Here is a 22194-nt window from a genome sequence, read left to right as displayed (position 1 = left end):
TAGCCAGAAGGCATTTGTCCCCAAGTCCTGGTCCTGAACGAAATCTACAGAGGAGTTTCCCCAAAGCCAGGCACCCCTGGGTCTGGGTGAAGTCTGAGAAGAGGTGGCTAGGAAGCGTCCCTCCCCAGGAGCCTTTCTGAGAGTGGTAGACTGTCGCCAGAGCTGTCGACTCTTTTTTGAGTTCACAGCAGGGCTTGGAGAAAGAAGTCTCACACCAAGAGTAGAATAGTAAGTAGTAAAAAAAAAGTTTATTTTATTTTTCCAAGAAAGAAAGAGAGAGAGAGAGAAAGAAAAGGGAGGGAGTGGCCACGCACACAAAATAAGGAGTAGAAGTGTTGGGCCACCAAGGAGTACTGGCTCCATGTTTTGAAAGGGTAAAAATGGCTATTTTTTTTTTTTCTGCTTCAGCAGTACTGATAACAGAAGTAGCTGTGAAGCTGTTGCAGGTGTTTTTATTTTTCTTTTTTCTGTGAGGATGACTTTTCAGAGCCCTTAGAAATGTGTTTCTAGCAGAAACTGAGACAGAGAACAGGAGCAGAAAGCTCACACCCCTACTGTCTGCTTAGGGATATTGGAGACTTTAAAACAACTCTCACAGATAACAAGTTAGGCCACAGGCGTTTAATTAAACAAAACAAAGGACAGTTGTGCTGTGAGTTTTCTCTTCAAAGGGAAAATTATGTATTGTTAGATTATTTCTCTTAATTTCTGTTTAATAGTTTATTTTCTTCTGTTAGGTTATTAGTAAGGCTACTTTCCAATTTGGTGTTAAGTTCACTGAATTTTATTGTGCTGTAGTTACATAACAATGTCTTGTTTGGAGATACATGATGGAGAATTTCGTGGTGACAGGTCATGACTTTTCCAACTTTACTCTCAAATTATTCAGCAAAAATTTAAAAATTACACAGTAATAACAGGTTTGCTAACACTTCCGTATTGTTTTTTTAAAAACATAAGTGGTTTGGTCTAAATAAAAACAATAAAAATACATGCCTATAAAATATATAATATTTATATTGATTATGTTAATAATTTATAGTATATACATACTCATACATAAATATTAAAATTTATTGTGTATGCATATATGGGGAGAGGAAGATACCATATGTGGCTAAAATGCTAAAAATGGGCAAATCTAGATAAAGAATATATGGGAAATCATTCTGATATTCTTCTAATTTTTCTGTAAGTCTCAAGTTTTGTTAAGACTAACCAGTTTAATTTTTAACTAAAAACTATAAAGCAACATGAGCAAACCTAATTAATGTCTAATGAATTGAACCTAATAATGTCTAATGACAGCAAGAAAAGGTGTTCTGTTAAGAGAATCATGCTAAAAATATATAATGCCCAAATACTGTATTTTTAAAGCAATCATATTGTTTTTATTTTACGACATTTAATTCCTTTTTTGATAGATAATGGAATACCTTATTGGTGGAGATGTCAAGTCTCTCCTACATATATATGGTTATTTTGATGAAGAGATGGCAGTGAAATATATTTCTGAAGTAGCATTGGCTCTAGACTATCTTCATCGACATGGAATCATTCACAGGTAAAGATTGACTTTTCTCCAAACTATTACTTAAAAATACAAGTAGTCAAATTATGTATTAAATATTTGAGTCTCAAATATTTGCAGTAACCACATGCTCATATTTCCAGGGTATCTGAAGTTTAACAGTAACTTGTGTGAATTTAGAAATTCTTTTTTTTTTTTTTTTTTGAGACAGAGTCTCACTCTGTTGCCCAGGCTAGAGTGAATGCCGTGGCGTTAGCCTAGCTCACAGCAACCTCAAACTGCTGAGCTCAAGCGATCCTCCTGTCTCAGCCTCCCGAGTAGCTGGGACTACAGGCATGCGCCACCATGCCCGGCTAATTTTTTCTATATATATTTTTAGCTGTCCATATAATTTCTTTCTATTTTTAGTAGAGATAGGGTCTCGCTCTTGCTCAGGCTGGTCTCGAACTCCTGAGCTCAAACGATCCGCCCACCTCGGCCTCCCAGAGTGCTAGGATTACAGGCGTGAGCCACCGCGCCCGGCCTAGAAATTCTTTTAACACTTCTTACATCTCCCTGTGTTTTTTAAATATGTTGCTTTGAACATGAATATAGCATTTTAATGTGAAGAATATTGAATCCTTTTCCACTCTTCTACCATCACACAAAAAAGTACTGTATTTTGCAGTCATGGCTGATTTGCAATGTTTTTCTCTGTGCAAAGAAAGTCAAGTGACTGCTCTATTAAAGCTTAATCTCTCGAGACCAGCCTGAGCAAGAGTGAGACCCTGTCTCTACTAAAAATAGAAAAATTAGCCAGGCTTTGTAGTGAATGCCTGTAGTCCCAGTTACTCATGAGGCTGAGACAAGAGGATCACTTGAGCCCAGGAATTTGAGGTTTCAGTGAGCTATGATGATGCCACTGCACTCTACCCTGGGCGACCGAGTAAGACTCTGTCTAAAAAAAAAATAAGACAAGCTTAATCTTACCTTCCTTAGAGGTAAATGTGATTTTGAACTGGCTTGAAGTTGATTTTATCTAATGAGGGGTTTTTTTTGTTTGTTTGTTTGTTTTTCTGAGACAGAGTCTCACTCTGTTTCCCCGGCTAGAGTGCTGTGGGGTCAGCCTAGCTCACAGCAACCTCGAACTCTTGGGCTCAAGCAATCCTCCTGCCTCAGCCTCCCGAGTAGCTGGGACTACAGCCATGCACCACCATGTCCGGCTAATTTTTCTATATATATTTTTAGCTGTCCATATAATTTCTTTCTATTTTTTTAGTAGAGACAGGGTCTCGCTCTTGCTCAGGCTGGTCTCGAACTCCTGAGCTCAAACAATCTGGCCTGGCCGCCTCAGCCTCCCAGAGTACTAGGATTACAGGCATGAGCCACCGTGCCTGGCCTCTAATGAGGTTTATCTATTTTACCAAAATACCTAACGAATGGTGCCAAAGGTAACCTAGTATTAAATCATTTAGCTTTTTTGTAGATTCAAATATACAGCACAAAAGATGTTTTCCTTTTGAGAGTTGTTTTCTACATTTTTCAAAGCCACTAACGAGTGAGTCCGTTTATTTTAGAGGAAATAATTAAGGTTTGCCTCTTAACAGTCTTTCCCTCTCTCTTTTTTCTTTTCTGGATGTTCTAACACCAAAACGAGCCCTTTTTTAGTTATCTACTATTTGTCTTTTGTATGTCCAGGGACTTGAAACCGGACAACATGCTTATTTCTAATGAGGGTCATATTAAACTGACAGATTTTGGCCTTTCCAAAGTTACTTTGAATAGAGGTAAGAAAAATAGCAGGTAAGTGTCTTTTTAAAAGTCTGACAAATTTTAGAGGCTACGTTTCATTAACTTACACTGTTTTCTTTGTTAGTTTGCACTACATGAAATTTGATGGTTATTCCAAATTATGCTAGAAATATATAATGGTATCATTTGCCTATTAAAGATGAACGGGAATTATTATTCTTGGATCATCAAAGGTCTTTGAAGATCTTGGGATCATCAAAAAGGAACTTATAATTTCTGTTCTTCTGACTTTTATCCCTGCTGAAACTGGTTCTTAACAATTAAGCGTCAGTAAAATGTATGAAATGTAACATGATGAAGGGTTAATAGCTCAAAACCTACTCAGATACTTACATCGCCATCACTAAGACGACAAAGGTAAAAAGAAAATGAACACATAATTCACACATACATATATGTGGGAATATGTTCCTTTTACTACTATTACTGTAATTAAAGAAATACTAATATAAAAAAGAATACATAAACCATTTTACACTATTAAACAGGCATAAAAAAGGAATACTGATGATCCAGTTACAAGATTACAAAGAAACCACAATGTTTTTCTATGGTTATTATAAATTAGCATAGTGCTTCCTGGAGGAAATCTGCCAATGTGTTTTTAAACACAAAAGGTTATAGTTCCCTTTTTTCTAGTGACTTATGTTTTAGAATTTATTCTAAGGAAGTGGTTCAAAAGAACAAGATGGCCGGGCACGGTGGCTCACGCCTGTAATCCTAGCACTCTGGGAGGCCGAGGCGGGTGGATTGTTTGAGCTCAGGAGTTCGAGACCAGCCTGAGCAAGAGTGAGACTCCGTCTCTACTAAAAAAAATAGAAAGAAATTATCTGGCCAACTAAAATATATATAGAAAAAATTAGCTGGGCATGGTGGCGCATGCCTGTAGTCCCAGCTACTCGGGAGGCTGAGGCAGGAGGATCGCTTAAGCCCAGGAGTTTGAGGTTGCTGTGAGCTAGGCTGACGCCACGGCACTCACTCTAGCCCGGGCAACAAAGCGAGACTCTGTCTCAAAAAAAAAAAAAAAAGGAACAAGATGTACATAAATAAAATGATTTGTAGCAGCATTGTTTCTAATAGGGAGAAACTAGAAATTACTTAAGTTTATCACACAAACATGGATAAATGATAAAGAGTATCAACTTGGAAGCATATTGTATTCTCTATTAAAAACAGTAGATGGATGGAAATGTATTTTTTAAATAAATGAACAGTAACCTAAAATTGGGCTTATAAATTATAAACTCTGGAATTATAATCATTTGAAAATATATGCACATCTACAATTCCTTATTTGGAAATACAAAATTTAAACAGTTGTAAATACCTGAAGATTTTTCCTAAGTTTAGTGAAATCTGACTGAGCTGATATGGGGCTATTTATAGTCTTTATTAATTCTACTTCATGTGATTATTCATACATTTTGCTGCAAAAATAGTAATATCTGATTACAGATGCTATGTGAGATACCACTAAGGATGTTCCATAATATACAGTGTATTTGCCACATCAGCTTTCTAACATCGAAACATTTTTGAATTATGAAACAAGTCTGACTAAAAGGATTTCAAATAAGTTATTTGAAAATATCACCGATAAGGAAAATTTTATATTAAGATAAAATTGATGATTTTAAATCATTTTTATATCATATGGGTCTAATTTTTTTTTATTTTTGTTAATTTTTATTTATTTATTTATTTTTTTTTTTTTGAGACAGCATCTCACTCTGTTGCTCTGAGTAGACTGCCGTGGCATCAGCCTAGCTCACAGCAACCTCAAACTTCTGGGCTCAAGTGATCCTCCTGCCTCAGCCTTTCAAGTAGCTGGAACTACAGGGGCCTGCCATCAAGCCCGCCTAATTTTTTGTATTTTTGGTACAGATGGGGTCTTCCTCTTTCTCAGGCTGGTCTCGAACTCCTGACCTCAAGTGATCCTACTGCCTCAGCCTCCCAGAGTACTAGGATTACAGATGTGAGCCACTGTGCCTGCCCAGCACATTAGTTCTTATTACTTCATCAATGTGAGGGATAAATGAAATTTAAGTTCAAACTTTCAGTATACTTTTTTTTTTTTTTTAGAGTCAAGGTTTTGCTCTGTCACATAGGCTGGAATGCAGTGGCCTGATCATAGCTCACCGCAGCCATGAACTTCCAGGCTCAAGTGACCTCCTGCCCCAGCCTCCTGAGTAGCTGGGAGTATAGGCGTGTGCCGCTATCCCTGGCTAGTTTTTAAAAATTTTTTGTAGAGACAGGTTCTCACTATGTTGCCCAGGCTGGTCTCAAACTCCTGGCCTCAAGCAATTCTTTTGCCTTGGACCCCGAAAAGTGCTGGGATTTATAGGCATGAGCCACTGTGCCCAGCTTCAGTATACTTAAGTCCTATGTCATATAACATTTTACTTGTCTTACCATTTTTGACATCTAAGTAGAATAGTACGGTATTATGTGTCAATGTTGAATTATTTTAAAATATCACTGAAACATGCTAATAATCTGGGTAAATTGCTATTTTGACCTAGGCTTAAGCATATTAGTTAACATGAGTTAATAATAGTTAATATTAGTTTTTATTAATTCCTTACCATCTGCTTTTCCAATATTTGATTTACCAAAAATTATTTTATTGCTAGTTAAATAACACTCATTTTTATTCAGTGACAGTTTTGAAGGTTTTAAAGAAACTTACATCCTTTTTTTGCATACATAGATATTAATATGATGGATATCCTTACAACACCATCAATGGCAAAACCTAGACAAGATTACTCAAGAACCCCAGGACAAGTGTTATCTCTCATCAGCTCTTTGGGATTTGTAAGTACTTGATAAGAAGAACTTCACATAATGTGCCCTTTTCATGATTATCACTTAAAATTTAAAATCCCCTTTAAAAAAAAGTTCAAAATGGATTTAAATATCAAGCACGTGGAGTTACTTTAACAGTTTGTCACTTAGGTAGTATAATAGTCTATATGTTATACTTAGGTTGTATTATTGTGAAGGTAAATCTTTTAGCATTTTTTAAAATTTTTCTCTTTTTAATAGAACACACCAGTCACAGAAAACAATCAAGACTCTGCAGACGTCCTTTCAACCCTTCTATCTGAAACATCACAGTTTTCTCAAGGACTTGTTTGTCCTATGTCTATAGATGAAAAGGACACTACTCCTTATTCTAGCAAACTACTAAAATCATGTGAGTATATAAAAAAAAGATAGTTTATTCCATTAAGTGTATCCTTTGAGGAACAAAATATTTTGCAAAATTTTAAATTCTAGCATCAATTTAACAATTTAAAAATGCAAATGCAGGTTGAGCATCCCAAATCCGAAATCCAAAATCCTCCAAAATCCAAAACTTTTTGAGTGCCAATATGACACTCAAAGGAAATGCTCATTGGAGCATTTTGGATTTCAGATTTGGAATTCTCAACCAGTATAAAGTAAATATTTCAAAATCTGAAGTCCAAAACACTTCTGGTCCCAAGCATTTCAGATAAGACTGTAGCAGATTTTTAAGTCAATAGAATGAAATGTCTATCTAGGTCAGGGGTGGGGAAATTTTCATGTTGGAAGGCTGCAGTAATTTAGCTGTAATCAAATAAGACCACATGCAAGAAACTTCAATTAGATATACTTTAAAATATACATTATTTTGTAAAAATCTAACTACTATGTACTTAATGATTTCACAAAATGAAAACTATTTGTTAATTTTAAAGTTAACTAAGTTTTTAATGACTTTGTTTTATCTGCTTTTTGTTAGAAAACTCTTGAATATTTGGTTACAGCATGGAGGTCCGCAGTTTCAGTTGATCCTCTAAATGGGTATTAGTCATTTGTGACCTTAAGAGTATCTTGATTTGGGTTAGGTAGGAGAATGTAGATTCACAGCAGTAAGTGGTTGAAAAGCAAGAAACCATTTTTCGGGCATGTTGCGAAAGGCATGGGTATTCTACTGCATTTTTCCATATTTCCATTGCATCTTTCTTAGGATCAAACAATGACTTTAAAATGTCATCTACTGAGAGCGCAATCAATTCCATCTGTAGTTCTTTAGGAGGCCTGGTGATATCAACTAGATGAAGCTGAAATGCTAATTTGAGTGTGGTGTCATGATTCTCAAAGTCAGTGAAACTTTCATTGTATTCTCCAATTATTAGGTTTATAACATCTGTGTATTCTTCAAATGATTCACATATATCATGCTGCTCATCAATGACCTCTGCTAGTTGGGGAAAATGTTCATCCACAATTTCCTTTTGAAGAAAAAATGTTTTGAACAAAGATAGCTTTTTTAAAAAATGCTTGGATTTTTTGCCATATATCATATATAAACTTAATTTTATCCTGCAAAGAGATAGTCAAGTCATTTTGATTTGACAGGCTATCACACAGAAATGCTGCATTCCTATAGAAATCTTTTAATAATTCACATTGCTGATTCTGTTCTTCATAAAATTTAACTATTTGTTCTCCCAGAGATAAAATTTTGGCTAACACCTGTCCCTGCAATAGCCAATGCACTTTAGAATGATACAGCAAATCCACACTGATACCTCATAGTTCAACTTTAGCATGTTACAAAATTGATGATGCCGGTGTTGCATTTGAAGGAATATAGTTAACAATACTTATAACTTATTGCAAAGTGTCACTTAAAATAGTAGCTTTAGCACAGAGATTTTGCTGATGCAAGAGACAATGAAAAGAAATGAGAGCATCTGTATCTGTTAATACTTTCTTCACCTGTGCAATAAACCCTTCATGTTTTCCTGTTATGGAAGGGGCCCTGTCTGTATGCTCACTAAATTTACCAAATTCAGTCCAACTTCATGACATTTATCTTGAAAGTTGTTGAAGATATCTATTACCCGTGTTCTGTTAGCAAGAGTGCCCAAAGTGAGTAACTCTTTGTAGGAAAGAAAGTCTTCTGTAATGACCCAAATGAAGTATAAAACCGTACCTAGTTAGTAGTATCAATTGATTCATCCAAAGGGAATGAATGATAAATATTTTCCTTTGGAAGCGTTACATGAAGTTGTTCTGTTGAGTTGAAGCCAAATCCATCCTGCTAATCAGTTATGGTTCTCCTTGAAAGAGGCAGTTATTTGTACTATTTCTACATCACTGAGTGGCTTCTCTTTTTTCCCCGTATATAAGCTACTTTATAAGTTGCTTCAGTGACATTATTTCTAGGTCTTAGTGCTGCCTCAAAGAAATGTCTTTGCTTTTGCTTTTCATCTTTGAATTTCTGCAATACAACCTTTTGCGCTTCTCCCTCTAATTTAAAATATTTGTGGTCCTTATGAGTGTTGTAATGCTGATGAGCATTGAATTTCTTTAATATTGATATTACAGTATCACAAAGCAAGAAAATCATCTTTTCTTTAGCAGGAAGAAGATAATAATGCGATTCCCAATGCTCACTAAAAAATCTGTTTTCTTCCTTCAGCATTCTCTTGGTCTTCTTTGACATGGGCTGTTAGGCAGACAGATTTAAAAAATACTGTTGAGCTGTCCAGCTATTCACAAATTCCATTTCAAACAGATACACAGTGCACTGTTGTCAAAAGGTGATAACACCCTGGCATACTCAACCCTCTTAAACTCTCGCCAGCCAGCCTCATGTGGTCGTGGTACCAGTCAGGCTGAGGAAGTTAGAACTAAATATAAGTGTAGCAGCCATCAATTTAGGCCTTATGGCTACTAATGTTCTAATTGTGCCAGTCAATCAGGGAGGACTATTTCATTGAAACGTATTTTATATATGTTCATTTTAAAAATAAAAATATAAAAGATGAACAAAAATCTATTAATAAAAATAAAAGATTTGTTCTGTAAAATTTGGATTCACTCAGAAGGCCGCACCAAGGTTTCCCACCCCTGGTCTAGGTAATGAGGTATCCTCCAATTATCTATAATATAGAATGAATGATCATTGGGTATATTTCACTGTACTGGGTCTATAGAAATCTTACATAAGGAAGATGTAGTATCTGCAGTATTGTGTGTCTTTATAAACTTATTTCCAAAATCTTCTGATGTAGCTTAAATTTAAAACTCGAAGTAAAGATATTTTTGCATATAACAAAAGACAAATGTCAAATAATGGAGATGAGTGGGACAGACTTAGATTTGTACAACACTTGACTTCACCCTTTTTAACTCAGCGACAGTCAGCAATTTAGTTTTCTGAACTCATGTTCTTCATCTGAGGAATGTGAATAATGCTTTGAAGGGTGATCATTGTTTGTTGTTTTCATAGATGTTACCTCATTTTGATTTCGGTTCTCAACACATCTGTGCATACCTAGGATGTACATGTAGTATTGCCTCCTTTTCACAAATGAGAAAACTAATATTTAACAATATTTAATTATACACTAGTAAGTGGGTAAGGCAAGACCTGACTGCAAATATAATTCTCTGTCTAGTGAGCCTTTTCCTCCAAATTCAATGTCCTATTTCTTCTGTCAAATTCTATGGCTGAAAAAAATACATAGCTTTGATAAACAAGACTGATAAAATATGAAATATGAAGATGTTATTTTCTTCAGGAAAAATAATTGCACCTTCCTTAGTCATTCTTTTTTTTTTTTTTTTTTGAGACAGAGTCTCACTTCTGTTGCCCAGGCTAGAGTGCCATGGCATCAGCGTAGCTCACAGCAACCTCAAACTCCTGGGCTCAAGCGATCCTCCTGCCTCAGCCTCCTGAGTAGCTGGGACCACAGATGCATGCTGCCACGCCTGGCTAATTTTTCTGTTTTTTTGTAGAAATGGGGTTTCACTCTTGCTCAGGCTGGTCACAAACTCCTGAGCTCAAGTCATCCTCTGGCCTTGGCCTTCCAGAGTGCTAGAATTATAAGGGTGAGCCACCGCACCCAACTTGTCCTCATTTTTACTGTACAAATATTAATGGGATTTTATTTTGTTCTAACTTTCATAGCAGCATTTATGTTTGTAATTTTATGTATCTAAACATAACGGTAAACATGCCAGAAGCACCTGCAGCCATCCTTGAGGACTGAATAGTGTTTACTATGTAGAAATAGTTCTGTTATGCAATACCTAATACTCTACCTAATTATCTGTAAAGATTCAAGGTCAACAAAGAACTAAGAAAGCTGTGACATAAGCTTCAACATTTTGTCTTCCTAACAGGTCTTGAAACACTCGCCTCTAACCCAGGAATACCTGTGAAGTGTCTAACTTCTAATCTACTCCAGTCTAGGAAAAGGCTGGCCACGTCCAGTGCCAGCAGTCAGTCCCACACCTTCATATCCAGTGTGGAATCAGAGTGCCACAGCAGTCCCAAATGGGAAAAGGATTGCCAGGTTCGATGGAAATTTATCTTACCCAAAACCAATTATGTATGTAAAGTGAACGATAGAAATATTACACCTTTTCATATAAATTCCATAAGGAAATGAAATCGTTACATGTATGGCAGTCAAGGTATTTTCAAAAATTTCTCATTTTCCTATGCATTCTCTTAAATTCTTTTGAAACATTTCATTTCTCATTCAGTTGTGAAATTGTTCTTGCCTGATTGAAATTCTTGTAGTAAATTGATAGTAAATGTTTGGCTTCTAGGCATCTAAATTTCCTACATGTTATAGACATTAGCTTGTTGATTTTGTTTTGTTTTGTTTTTAACCTATATCACTTTAAAACTCATACTACCTCCTTCTATACTGTTTTCTACCAGTTTCTTATTTAATGGATTGGTAACTTTTAGATCAGAAATTACTTTTAGGCCACAAAGGTAATGTGAGTGTGCTTTTAAAAATATCTATTCTGAGGAGATTGCTTGCCAGATGAATGGATTTACTTAAAGTTATTTCACTTAACTTACATATTTTGCTTTTGCTTTTTAAAAAATTATTAGAGGTAATAGATATTAAAGGCTTTAGGAACTAAAATTTAAAATTATAATAAGGTCTTCTTCATAGAATACTGATAAAATAATGTAAGATTAGAATAATGTTAATACACAAAAAATAAATCTGCCATTTTTAGCCAGGCACAGTGGTGCATGCCTGTAGTCCCAGCTACTCAGGAGGCTTAGGCAGGAGGATCATTTGAGCTCAGGAATTGAAATCTAGCCTGGGCAAGATAGTAAGATCCCTGTCTCTTCAGAAAAGTAAATAAATAAGAATAAATCTTCTATTTGATAAAATAATTTGGATTCTATTTGCTTCTCAATTTTAGTAATAGGATTTATTTGTATTTTATGAGCAAGGTCAAATTAACTTTTTTTTTTTTTTGAGACAGAGTCTCACTCTGTTGCCCCGGCTAGAGTGCTGTGGTGTCAGCCTAGCTCACAGCAACCTCAAACTCCTGGGCTCTAGCAATCCTCCTGCCTCAGCCTCCCGAGTAGCTGGGACTACAGGCATGCACCACCATGCCCAGCTAATTTTTATATATATATATATATATATATATAGTTTTAGTTGTCCATATAATTTCTTTCTATTTTTAGTAGAGGCAGGGTCTCGCTCTTGCTCTTGTTCAGGCTGGTCTCAAACTCCCAAGCTCAAATGATCCGCCCGCCTCGGCCTCCCAGAGTGCTAGGATTTCAGGCGTGAGCCACTGTGCCTGGCCCAAATTAACTTTTAGTTAAGGCAGAGTTTCTCACTCTTTTTTCCTTTTCCCTTTGTAGTCTGTAGTATAGGTAATACATGCAGCAGGATAAAGAGATTTTCACTAGTACTATTATTACACCTCTTTCCTATTGAAGAAAGCATATTGTATACTATTTCATTTTATATACAGCTTTACTTCTTCCCACTTCTACACCCCTGAGCAAGTCAATGGTGGGATTATCCCAGTGCTCCTCAAGTTACGATCAGAGGAGTGATAACTGACCATGAGGGGCTCTCTGATAAGCCTTATACTGATCCCCAAATGCATCATTTTCTGTGCTTGCAGATCAGTGAGTTGTAAGTCAAGAATTTCCTTTTTGCTGTTATGTATATTCCTAAGTTAATGATAGTTAAGAAAGTTCGATATTCACACATCAAAAATAGGCACTATGAGAGTTTACTGAAGACCCACTCTACTTGAGAAAGATTGTAAAAATCCTGGTCACCATGTACCGGTTTGCAATATTACATACAAAGCTGTTAATGCACGTGAGCTCCTGCAGATAGTTGGAATTCAGTTTCCGATAAAAGCATTTTGTTATTAATGCATCATCAGTTCATCTTATTGACAATGGATTTTAATTCCTACTATTTTGGGTTCATAATTATAAATTACCATTAGTTAAACTGAATCCTTATCAGCTTGGTTTTATTATACTTGTGTGAAGTGTAGCATGTTTACAATAACAATATTTTTGGTCTATAATTTTTCATTGACTAGACTTCAAGCCCTGTGCATTTTACTATTCAAAACAGAATCATGTACACCCTTATTGCAAAGCAGATATATACATAATGTAGTCTTACCCCCAAATTTGCCTAAGTAGGTTGCCTATTAATTTGTCCTGTTTGAGTAACATGTACTACTCTATCAAAATAAATATTATAGGTAAATTTTTTTATTTTTATTTTTTATTTCAGCATATGATGGGGGTACAAATGTTTAGGTTACATATATTGCCCTTGCCCCTCCCCCCTAGTCAGAGCTTCAAGTGTATCCATCCCCCAGATGGTGCACATCACACTCATTATGTATGTATACACCCATCCCCCGCCCCCTGTCCCATCTGCCCGACACCCGGTGGATGTTATTCCTATATGTGCAAAAATAAATATTATAGATAATTGATTTAAATTTCAGACCAGTGTTTCATTCAAAATAATGTATATGAGCTTATACTATAATTGTTTATATTGCTTTTTAGTTCTCTGTTATTGTCTATTTGTTCCATTTGCAAGTGGAAATAGGTAGCATGCTAGTTTATGGGGTCATTCATCCTACCTTAGTGGACGATGGTTAAAAGGTCAAAGAGTCTCAGGTTTATATAACTGAAAAAAGTATTTTTTCCCCTCTTAGGAAAGTGACGAGGCACTGGGCTCTACAGTGAGTTCGAATACAGTTGAAAATTTATGTGCAACATCTACAAATGCCATCGAAACCAAAAGTTTCTACAGAAAGGATCTTGAGTTAGCCCTTTCTCCCATTCATGACTGCAGCACCATTCCTGCCGCTGGAAGCTCTTGTGTAAACCTTGCTAAAAAGTGCTTCTCTGGAGATGCTTCTTGGGAAGCAAGAGAACTGGATGTAAATAATATAAATACAGCCACTGACACAAGACAGTCACATCAGTGGGCTGTAGATTCTGATGGTATGTCTGAAGAGCTCCTTGGGAAAAGAAGTTTAAAAAGAAATTTTGAGTTGGTTGACTCCAGTCCTTGTCAGAAAATTATACAGAATAAAAAACATTGTGTAGAGTATAAACACAGTAATGAAATGATGGTTTGTTATGAAGATCCAGGTACAGGTTTAACAGCGGAAGTCCAGGACCTTAAGCTGTCAGTACATAGAAGTCAACAAAATGACTGTGCTAATAAGGAAAACATTGTCACTTCTTTTACTGATAAACAGCAAACACCAGAAAAATTACCTATACTAATGATAGCAAAAAACCTTATGTGTGAACTGGATGAAGATTGTGAAAAAAATAATAAGGACTACTTAAGTTCCAGCTTTCTATGTTCTGACGATGATAGAGCTCCAAGTGTTCATATGAACTCTGATTCATCTTTACCTGGAATTTCTATAATGGAAAGTCCATTAGAAAGGCAGTCCTTAGATCCAGATAAAAACATCAAAGAGTTCTCCTTTGAAGAATCAAATATTGAAGATCTCATTATCGTATCAGCAGGCTGCCAAGAAAATACCTTGCCAAAAGGTGTTGAGAACCCTTCTGTTCAGGACAGTAACCAAAAAATGTTAGCTCCTTCTTTGGTGGTATTGAAAACGTTAAGCTCTAAAAGAAATGCTGTAGCTTTTCGAAGTTTCAACAGTCATATTAATGCATCCCATAACTCAGAACCATCCAAAATGAACATTACTTCTTTAGATGCAATGGAGATTTCATGTGCTTACAGTGGCTCGTATCCCATGGCCATCACCCCTACTCAGAAAAGAAGATCCTATATGCTGTATCAGGTATATCGTAACTTTCTAATACCTTGTTCTTTGGATTCTGGGAAGTGAACTATGAAGACAGACATTTGCCTCTCACCTAGACTATGTGGTAGTAATCATATAGTTTTGTTCTCTTTGTTGAGAATCTGTGGATTGTTGGAAGTTTTCGTGCAGAAAGGTAAAGCTGATAGTAATTATATTTATTATTTTTAACTACAATGCTGCCTTCTATAATATTTGTGTAGCTCTATATACTTTTTGAAGAAAATACAGTCACATATTGTCACTTGATCTAGCGATACGATGAGATACAAAATTAAAGTCCACTCTACCTTACTGCCTTTTAAGGACATGTTTAGATAATCTCTTTTCTTTTTAGAAAAAAAGTTGAGGCTGGGCGAAACCCTTGTCTCTACTAAAAAAAAAAAAAAAAAAAAATAGTAAAATTAGCTGGGTGTCATGGCACACGCCTGTAGTCCCAGCTACTCGGGGAGGCTGAGGCAGGAGGATGGCTTGAGCCCAGGAGCGTGGGGTTGCAGTGAGCTATGATGACACTATTGCACTCTACCCAGGGTGACGTAGCGAGACTATCTCAAAAAAGAAAAAAAAGTTGAAAAATATACATTTCAACTCTTGTTTTTATTTTCTAAACCTTTACCAACCCAAAGTTTCATTTTTTTTCTTCCTTTGGAGAGACCTTATAATATGTAAAGTGTAAACCCTGGATTTAGGTTATGAGACTTGGGTTTTCTATCAAGGACTTACTAAGGGACTTGGAAGTCCCCTAACCTCAGACCCTGTTTTTCCAGCTGTCTATAGGGGATAATGGTACCCGTCCCCCTGTTGTGAAACAACAGATAATCCTAAAAACTTTTAAATACCATTTAGTTTAAGGGGTTATTGTTATTTAGTTCTATCTTACATATTATGCTAATCAATCATTTATCAGACATAGCCTGCCGAGTGGCTGTTCTTAAGCTTATATTAATCCATGCTATCGAGACATTTTACTTGCACATTTGTTCATTGTTTCGTACATACCCAGATCTTATTGAAATAATCAATGCTATCTAAGCTATTAAACTTCATTGGCCATAAGGACTTTTTCATAGTTATAACTAGTTATGAGTCCATTTTCAAAACTGATCAAGGATTTGAGTACACCTTTTATGCCTACCAGCCTGTGATCTAGCTTTGTTTGCTTGTTTTAGCATTGCTGTTCATTGTAAAGGAATTAAAGTATTCGTTGTCTCTTAAACTCTTCTTGAATTAGCACACCCCAGGTCAGATCAAGCCAGGCACTCCATACCGAACTCCAAAGAGCGTGAGAAGAGGGGCAGCCCCCGCTGATGATGGGCGAATCCTGGGAACCCCCGACTACCTCGCTCCTGAGCTGTTACTAGGCAGGGCCCACGGTAAGGCAGCGCGTCTGGAGTTTTTACAGTGTTATGTGTGGCTACATTATCTTTTGAGGTAAAACGTCTTACGTTTCTTTGGTATGAACATTACCTAAGGGAAAAGAAAATCAACTCATGCAGTATTCTTTTCTCATGTGTATAGCATTCATGGTAGGAAAAGAAAATAGAAATGGCCGGGGCTATCTAGTCTCTGAATATAAAAGACTGAAGGACATGCAGCCACTTGTCCTTTGCTGTCTGGTTCAGCCTCAATGATCCAGAGAAGCCCCCTGCCCCGTACCCCGTGTATTATCTTTGTTCTAATTGTTTCTTCAGGTCTGTAATAGTTTGGGTTCAGCACTACACTGTTGGGCCTAAACTTCCGTTCAGTTTGCAGAAGCCTATTGCTGTTTCGAACTTATTCTCACTTATCTTCCCACCAGAAGGGTCAAACTCGAAATGAACCATCCTTCGAAACGGAATGTAAGGAAAGAATTACAAGATGGCATTTTCACCTATCTTCTTTTGTTCCCTTTCTGTCTCTGAAAAATTTTCCCTTCCCACATTCTGAAATGAACTGCATTCATTTCCTGTGGATGCCATAACTAAGAGCCACAAATTAGGTGGCTCAAAACAAAACTTCATTACCTCATAGTTGTGGAAGGCAGAAGTCCAAAGTCAAGGGTGGGCAGGGCCACGCTCCCTCTGAAACCTGGGGGGGAATCCTTCCTTGCCTGGTCTCGCTGTTGGTTTGCTGCTGTCTTTCTTGTTCTCGACTTGCTGTTGTTCTCCCTGTGTCTCCACCGTTACGTGACTGACTTCTTATAGGGACACCAGTCATATTGGATTAGGGACCCGCCCTACTCCAGTGTGTCTTCATCTTAACCTAATTAATTACATTTGCAACAACCCTACTTCCAACTAAGTCACCTTCTGAGGTATGGGGGTTGTGGACTTCAACATACCTTTTTGTTGGGAGGGGGCACAATTCAATTCATGATATGAACCCCTCCTACATACGGACGTTACTCACTCCTTTTTCTCTGGGCTTTTTTCATGATCATCAGTTTCATCCTGCCCATCCTACCTCTCACACCCCTTCTTCTGTTTTTCTTTCTTTGCTGGCTTTTATCCTCAACCCGAAAATAAGTTTCCACCCTTGTCTTCCCCCCATGCCAAACTTCTCAAAGGTTGCCTCTTTTCTTTGCCTGATTATTTTTGCTCTGGCAATCTGACCGTTACCTCTACTCTTTGACTGAAATAGTTCTTAATGGGCACCAAGGACGTCCTTATTGTCAAATCTAAGTCTATTCCTCTGACTTCTTTTGCTGCTCCTCAGTTCCTTCCTTGTCTCTTCTAAATATAGTTCTTCGAGATTCTGCCCTTGACCCTCTTTCCTACACATGCTCTCTGTTCATGTCATCACTCCCATGACTTCGGTTGTCACCTCCAAGTTGAGGATTCCCAAAATCTCTGTTTCTAATCCTGACTTCCTCTAGGCAGCAGATACACGGCCAATCTGCCTACCCAGTATTCTGTTAATATTAGTGAGTTTTCTCAGTATTCTACTTAGCATTTCAGATGTTTTGTATCAAAACTGGACTTGTTGTCCAGCTTGCTCTTCCTCTGTTCCCTATCTCAGTTCCACCATCTTCATGGTGACACAGTTGTCCCTACATCCAGCTAATAAGATCCCTGCAGCATTGCCCCCCTCCTTTTCTTGTCTCTGGTCTCTGTAAGACCTCATCTTTCTCTTTCATTATTTTAATGGCCTTCTATCTGGTCTCTTCAACTCCATTCTATTTTCTTTTTTTTTTTTTGAGACAGAGTCTCACTCTGTTGCCCGGGCTAGAGTGAGTGCCGTGGCATCAGCCTAGCTCACAGCAACCTCAAACTCCTGGGCTCAAGCGATCCTACTGCCTCAGCCTCCCGAGTAGCTGGGACTACAGGCATGCACCACCATGCCCGGCTAATTTTTTCTATATATATTTTTAGCTGTCCATATAATTTCTTTCTATTTTTAGTAGAGATGGGGTCTCGCTCTTGCTCAGGCTGGTCTCGAACTCCTGAGCTCAAACGATCCGCCCACCTCGGCCTCCCAGAGTGCTAGGATTACAGGCGTGAGCCACCGCGCCCGGCCTCCATTCTATTTTCAATAATCATTGCCACCAGATTTTTCTTCCTAAACGGTAACATGTTTCATTCTGCCTCCCTCTTCAAAATATGACAGTGGCTACTCCCTCGTAGCTGCTAACTGAAATCCAAATTACTGATCATGACATTTTTGGCTATCAGTTCTCACACCAGCCTCATCTCTCAAAGAATCTCTTTATTTATTTATTTTTGTAGGGATGGGGTCTCCTTATGTTGCCCAGGCTTATCCCAAAGTCCTGACCTCAAGCGATCCTCCCACCTCAGCCTCCCAAAGTGCTGGGATTACAGGTGTCAGCCACCATGCCTGGCCAACAATCTCTTTATATGTCTTATGTTTCCATTCCATTTATTAATGAAATACATTTAATTTTCAGGTCTTTATTTTGTACATGTGTTTTGCCTTAGTGGAGCAAAGCCAGTCTTCAAGCATCCTCCAGTCAAATTTCTTCTCCTCTCCTCATCAGTTCAAATGTCACCTCTTCTATAAAACATCCCTTGATCAACTGCTAAGAATTATTCCCGTCTATATCTTATTAGAAATTGTTTAAAACTTAACGCCATTCTGACTGTGTTATAATTATTGTTGTATTTATCTCCACTACAAAAGATTAAGAAAATTTCTGAAGAGCACAGTGTGTTTTTTGCCTTCTACATAGCACTCGCAAATTCCTTGGAAGCCCTGAGTAACTATTGTTAATAATCTGTACAATATTGGAATTGAACACATTTAATATTCCCTCTTTTGGCTGGCGTGGTGGGTCACACCTATAATCCTAGCACTCCGGGAGGCTGAGGGGGAGTGTTGCTTGAGGCTAGGAGTTCCAGACCAGCCTGAGAAAGAGTGAGACCCCATCTCTACAAAAAAAAAAGAAAAGAAAAAGAAAAATTAGCCAGGCGTGATGGCGTGCACCTATAGTCCCAGCTACTTGGGAGGCTAAGGTTGGAGGACTGCTTGAACCCAGGAGTTTGAGGTTGCAGTGAGCTATGATGACGCCACTGCACTCTAGCCCCGGTGACAGAGCAAGACCCTATTAAAAAAAAAAAAAAATTCCCCTTTCTCAATTAGCCAAAGTAAGTTCCTATGAGCACTTAACTGATTTTTATATAATGCCTCTTTTGCTAAGCCACAGATTTGCTAGCTCATTTCCTATATTATAATTTGCATATCTCTAACTTAGGGTACAGTTTGAAAGTAGACTTCAAATTTAAAGATTTTACAGGGTCTTGCTGCTGTTGTAGTGGGACATCTGGCTACCTCAGCCAAACAACCTGCTGAGGCTTGACCCTGACTTCCCTGATGCCCTTCATGGTTTTCTCCTGAGTTTCCATAACTTCCTGTGCATATTTTTGTTTCAGCATTTTTTTAACATTGTGTTAAAATTATCTGTATCTGTATTGTCTCTCCCAGAATAGGCTATTTTCTTCTTGGGAAAAGCTTTTTCTTAATCGTCTTGATATTCTTTATATCTGACACAGATACCTAGTGCCTAGTTCAATGAATGATGAGAAAATGAACTCATAATTTTAATACAATGTATTTAACTACTGTTTTCTTACATGCAGGATTTCTGACTTCCGGTGAGTGAGTCTCTCTATAAAGTGATATGGCAAAGCACATTAAACTAAACAGTCAAAGTATAACTAGATCACATTGCATAAAAAACCTATTTTTCCATTGGCTCACTTATAAGATACAAAAGTGAACTGTCTTTTGTCTTCTGAGCAGGAAGACATCGAGAGAGATGGTTCTTCTGTACAAAGAAATGTAGGCATGTGACATTTTTATAATGGTAGCATAGAGTGAAGATCCAGTATTTTTTATTATAAGAGGAAATAGTCTTGATAAAAATATTAAAATTAGCAACTACAAAAGGGCTTGGATTTTCTAATATTTTAATTTCATTATCATTAGAAAATAATAACAATATTAATATATCCCTATAAATTATAGGAATGAGTTTTGAATTAAAAGCCAGTAATGTAAAACAAATCTGTTCTTTTTCTCTGGCTAAGAAAATATATTATAATTATTAAGATTTATCACAGTACGTGATCTCATTAGACTTTGACTTAAGAATATGGGTATGTGTGACATATCCATGGAGAAATCATGGATTTTTTTTAACACGAGTATATGTGGGCTGAGCTGGGAAAAGGGTCCTAATTTCTAACCTAAGTAAAATAAATAAAAAGGTGTTTTTTCCTGATTTTCCTCTACTTTTCTGTTATTTGGTTATGTTATCTAATCCACTGGAAAGGCATAATTCTTTCTCAGTACTGCTTAAAAGGCCTACTAACTGAAGCGGTCTGTATGTTTTTATGGTGATTCTGATAGAAATAGAAGCCTATAGACTATCGGCACCTTATGCTCCTTAAAGGGGAAACGGGCTTATGTGGCTTGCAGGTGAAAGGGTGCTCTGAACGCATGCAGCATTTTTCCTAACGCCAGATTCCACAGTGCTTTCCTACCTGTTTTAAAATGGAATGGTGGCAGTTGCTTAACCACAGCAATGAATTTTTGGTGAAACTAAAGAGTAATTTATAGGCAAATTTAGCACCAAAGTAGAATTCCTGATCTTAATTTCTATTGAAGTTAACCGTGTCTGAACTAAAATTGACCTTTGTTTAGGAAATACTTTATTTGTAGACCGAAGTAAACAAAAGTATAAACCAGTTTATAAAGTCATATTTAAAATAATCATCTTTGTATTCCATGGCATATATTTTAAAAAAATAATATAATCATTCAAAACATCTTTGTATATAAATATCACATCCAATAAAGATGTTATTTAGAAATCAGTTTTACCTGTTTATTGAGACTTATCTCCTAATTATCTCTTCAAGCCATAGTTTAAGTCAATATTCTTTGTTAAAATAATTTATCCCTCTATGTTCTTAAAAGGAATAAAGCCACATTAAAACACTGTGTAGGCCAGGTGCAGTGGCTCATGCCTGTAATCCTAGCACTTTCGGAGGCTGAGGCTGGAGGATCGCTTGAGCCCAGGAGCTCTAGACCAGCCTGGGCAACATAGCAAGACCCCCAGCTACAAAAAAATTAAAAATTAGCCAGGTGTGGTGATGGGTGCTTGTAATCCTAGCTATCTGGGATGCTGAGGCAGGAGGATCTCTTGAACACAGGAGTTTGAGCCTACAGTGAGATGTGATCACACCACAGCACTCCAGCCCAGGCAACAGAGTGAGACCCTGTCTCTAAAAAAACAAAACAAAAAGGAACCACACACACAAAAAAAAAATGCTCTGTAATTAAGGCTTTCCCCAGTTACCAGATTATCTCCAATTCATATAAATGTTGCTGCTTCATCTCATACCTTGTCTAGGATACAGAATAACCATGGAAATATTACTGTTTCCTGATGTGAAATTGAGAAGTAGTCTGACAATTTTAGAGAATATTCTCAGGTTAAATGCGCTCCCTGGTTATGTTTTCAGATTTAGAACACATAAGGTATCCAGAATATCAGCAGTTATTAATAAATGAAAAAGATGGCTTTATCTTTTTTTTTAATTAGCTGTATAATTGCTAATCTAAACTTCCTGGAAAATATAGAGGAAAAGATTTATCACATTCCCTAAATGGAGATAATTTGGGTTTTTGTACTTAAGAAGAAAGCCACAGGCAATGACTGCCTTGATTATGCCCAAATATCTACATATGAAGGTTTCAGTTGATCCAACATTCGTAGAAAATGTAAGTTTCGCTATTTTCTCTTAAATTACAGGTCCTGCAGTGGACTGGTGGGCACTTGGAGTTTGCTTGTTTGAATTTCTAACAGGAATTCCCCCTTTCAATGATGAAACACCACAGCAAGTATTCCAGAATATTTTGAAAAGAGGTGATTCTTTTTCTTCTATTAAGATAGAGTCGGCCGGGCTCGGTGGCTCACGCCTGCAATCCTAGCACTCTGGGAGGCCGAGGTGGGAGGATCGCTCGAGGTCTGGAGTTCGAGTCCAACCTGAGCAAGAGCGAGACCCCGTCTCTATTAAAAAAAATAGTAAGAAATTAACTGGATAACTAAAATTATATAGAAAAAATTAGCCAGGTATGGTGGCACATGCCTGTAGTCCCAGCTACTTGGGAGGCTGAGGCAGGAGGATCGCTTGAGCCCAGGAGTTTGAAGTTGCTGTGAGCTAGGCTGATGCCACGGCACTCTAGCCCAGGCAACAGAGCGAGACTCTGTCTCAAAAAAAAAA

The 22194-nt window shown here is 37.2% G+C and overlaps 1 protein-coding gene across 3 annotated transcripts in view; it reads left to right on the top strand.

The window, feature by feature from the left end:
• The window catches only part of MASTL (microtubule associated serine/threonine kinase like), a 31588-nt gene that overhangs the window by 6001 nt on the left and 3393 nt on the right, over window positions 1–22194 (top strand). Inside the window, exons 3-11 of one of the 3 annotated variants that reach the window (XM_069458813.1) lie at window positions 1425–1564; window positions 3209–3297; window positions 6033–6139; window positions 6371–6521; window positions 10490–10662; window positions 13331–14449; window positions 15702–15843; window positions 19543–19557; window positions 21723–21836. In XM_069458813.1, coding sequence (XP_069314914.1) covers window positions 1425–1564; window positions 3209–3297; window positions 6033–6139; window positions 6371–6521; window positions 10490–10662; window positions 13331–14449; window positions 15702–15843; window positions 19543–19557; window positions 21723–21836 — 2050 coding nt within the window. The remainder of the gene's footprint in view (window positions 1–1424; window positions 1565–3208; window positions 3298–6032; window positions 6140–6370; window positions 6522–10489; window positions 10663–13330; window positions 14450–15701; window positions 15844–19542; window positions 19558–21722; window positions 21837–22194) is intronic. The other 2 variants (XM_069458812.1, XM_069458814.1) reach the window with 2 other exon arrangements.

This window comes from Eulemur rufifrons, chromosome 25 (assembly GCF_041146395.1).
Source record: "Eulemur rufifrons isolate Redbay chromosome 25, OSU_ERuf_1, whole genome shotgun sequence".
Taxonomy (NCBI): Eukaryota; Metazoa; Chordata; class Mammalia; order Primates; family Lemuridae; genus Eulemur; species Eulemur rufifrons.
Note: the sequence above shows the minus strand (reverse complement) of the source record. Positions and strands in the feature narration are given on the sequence as shown.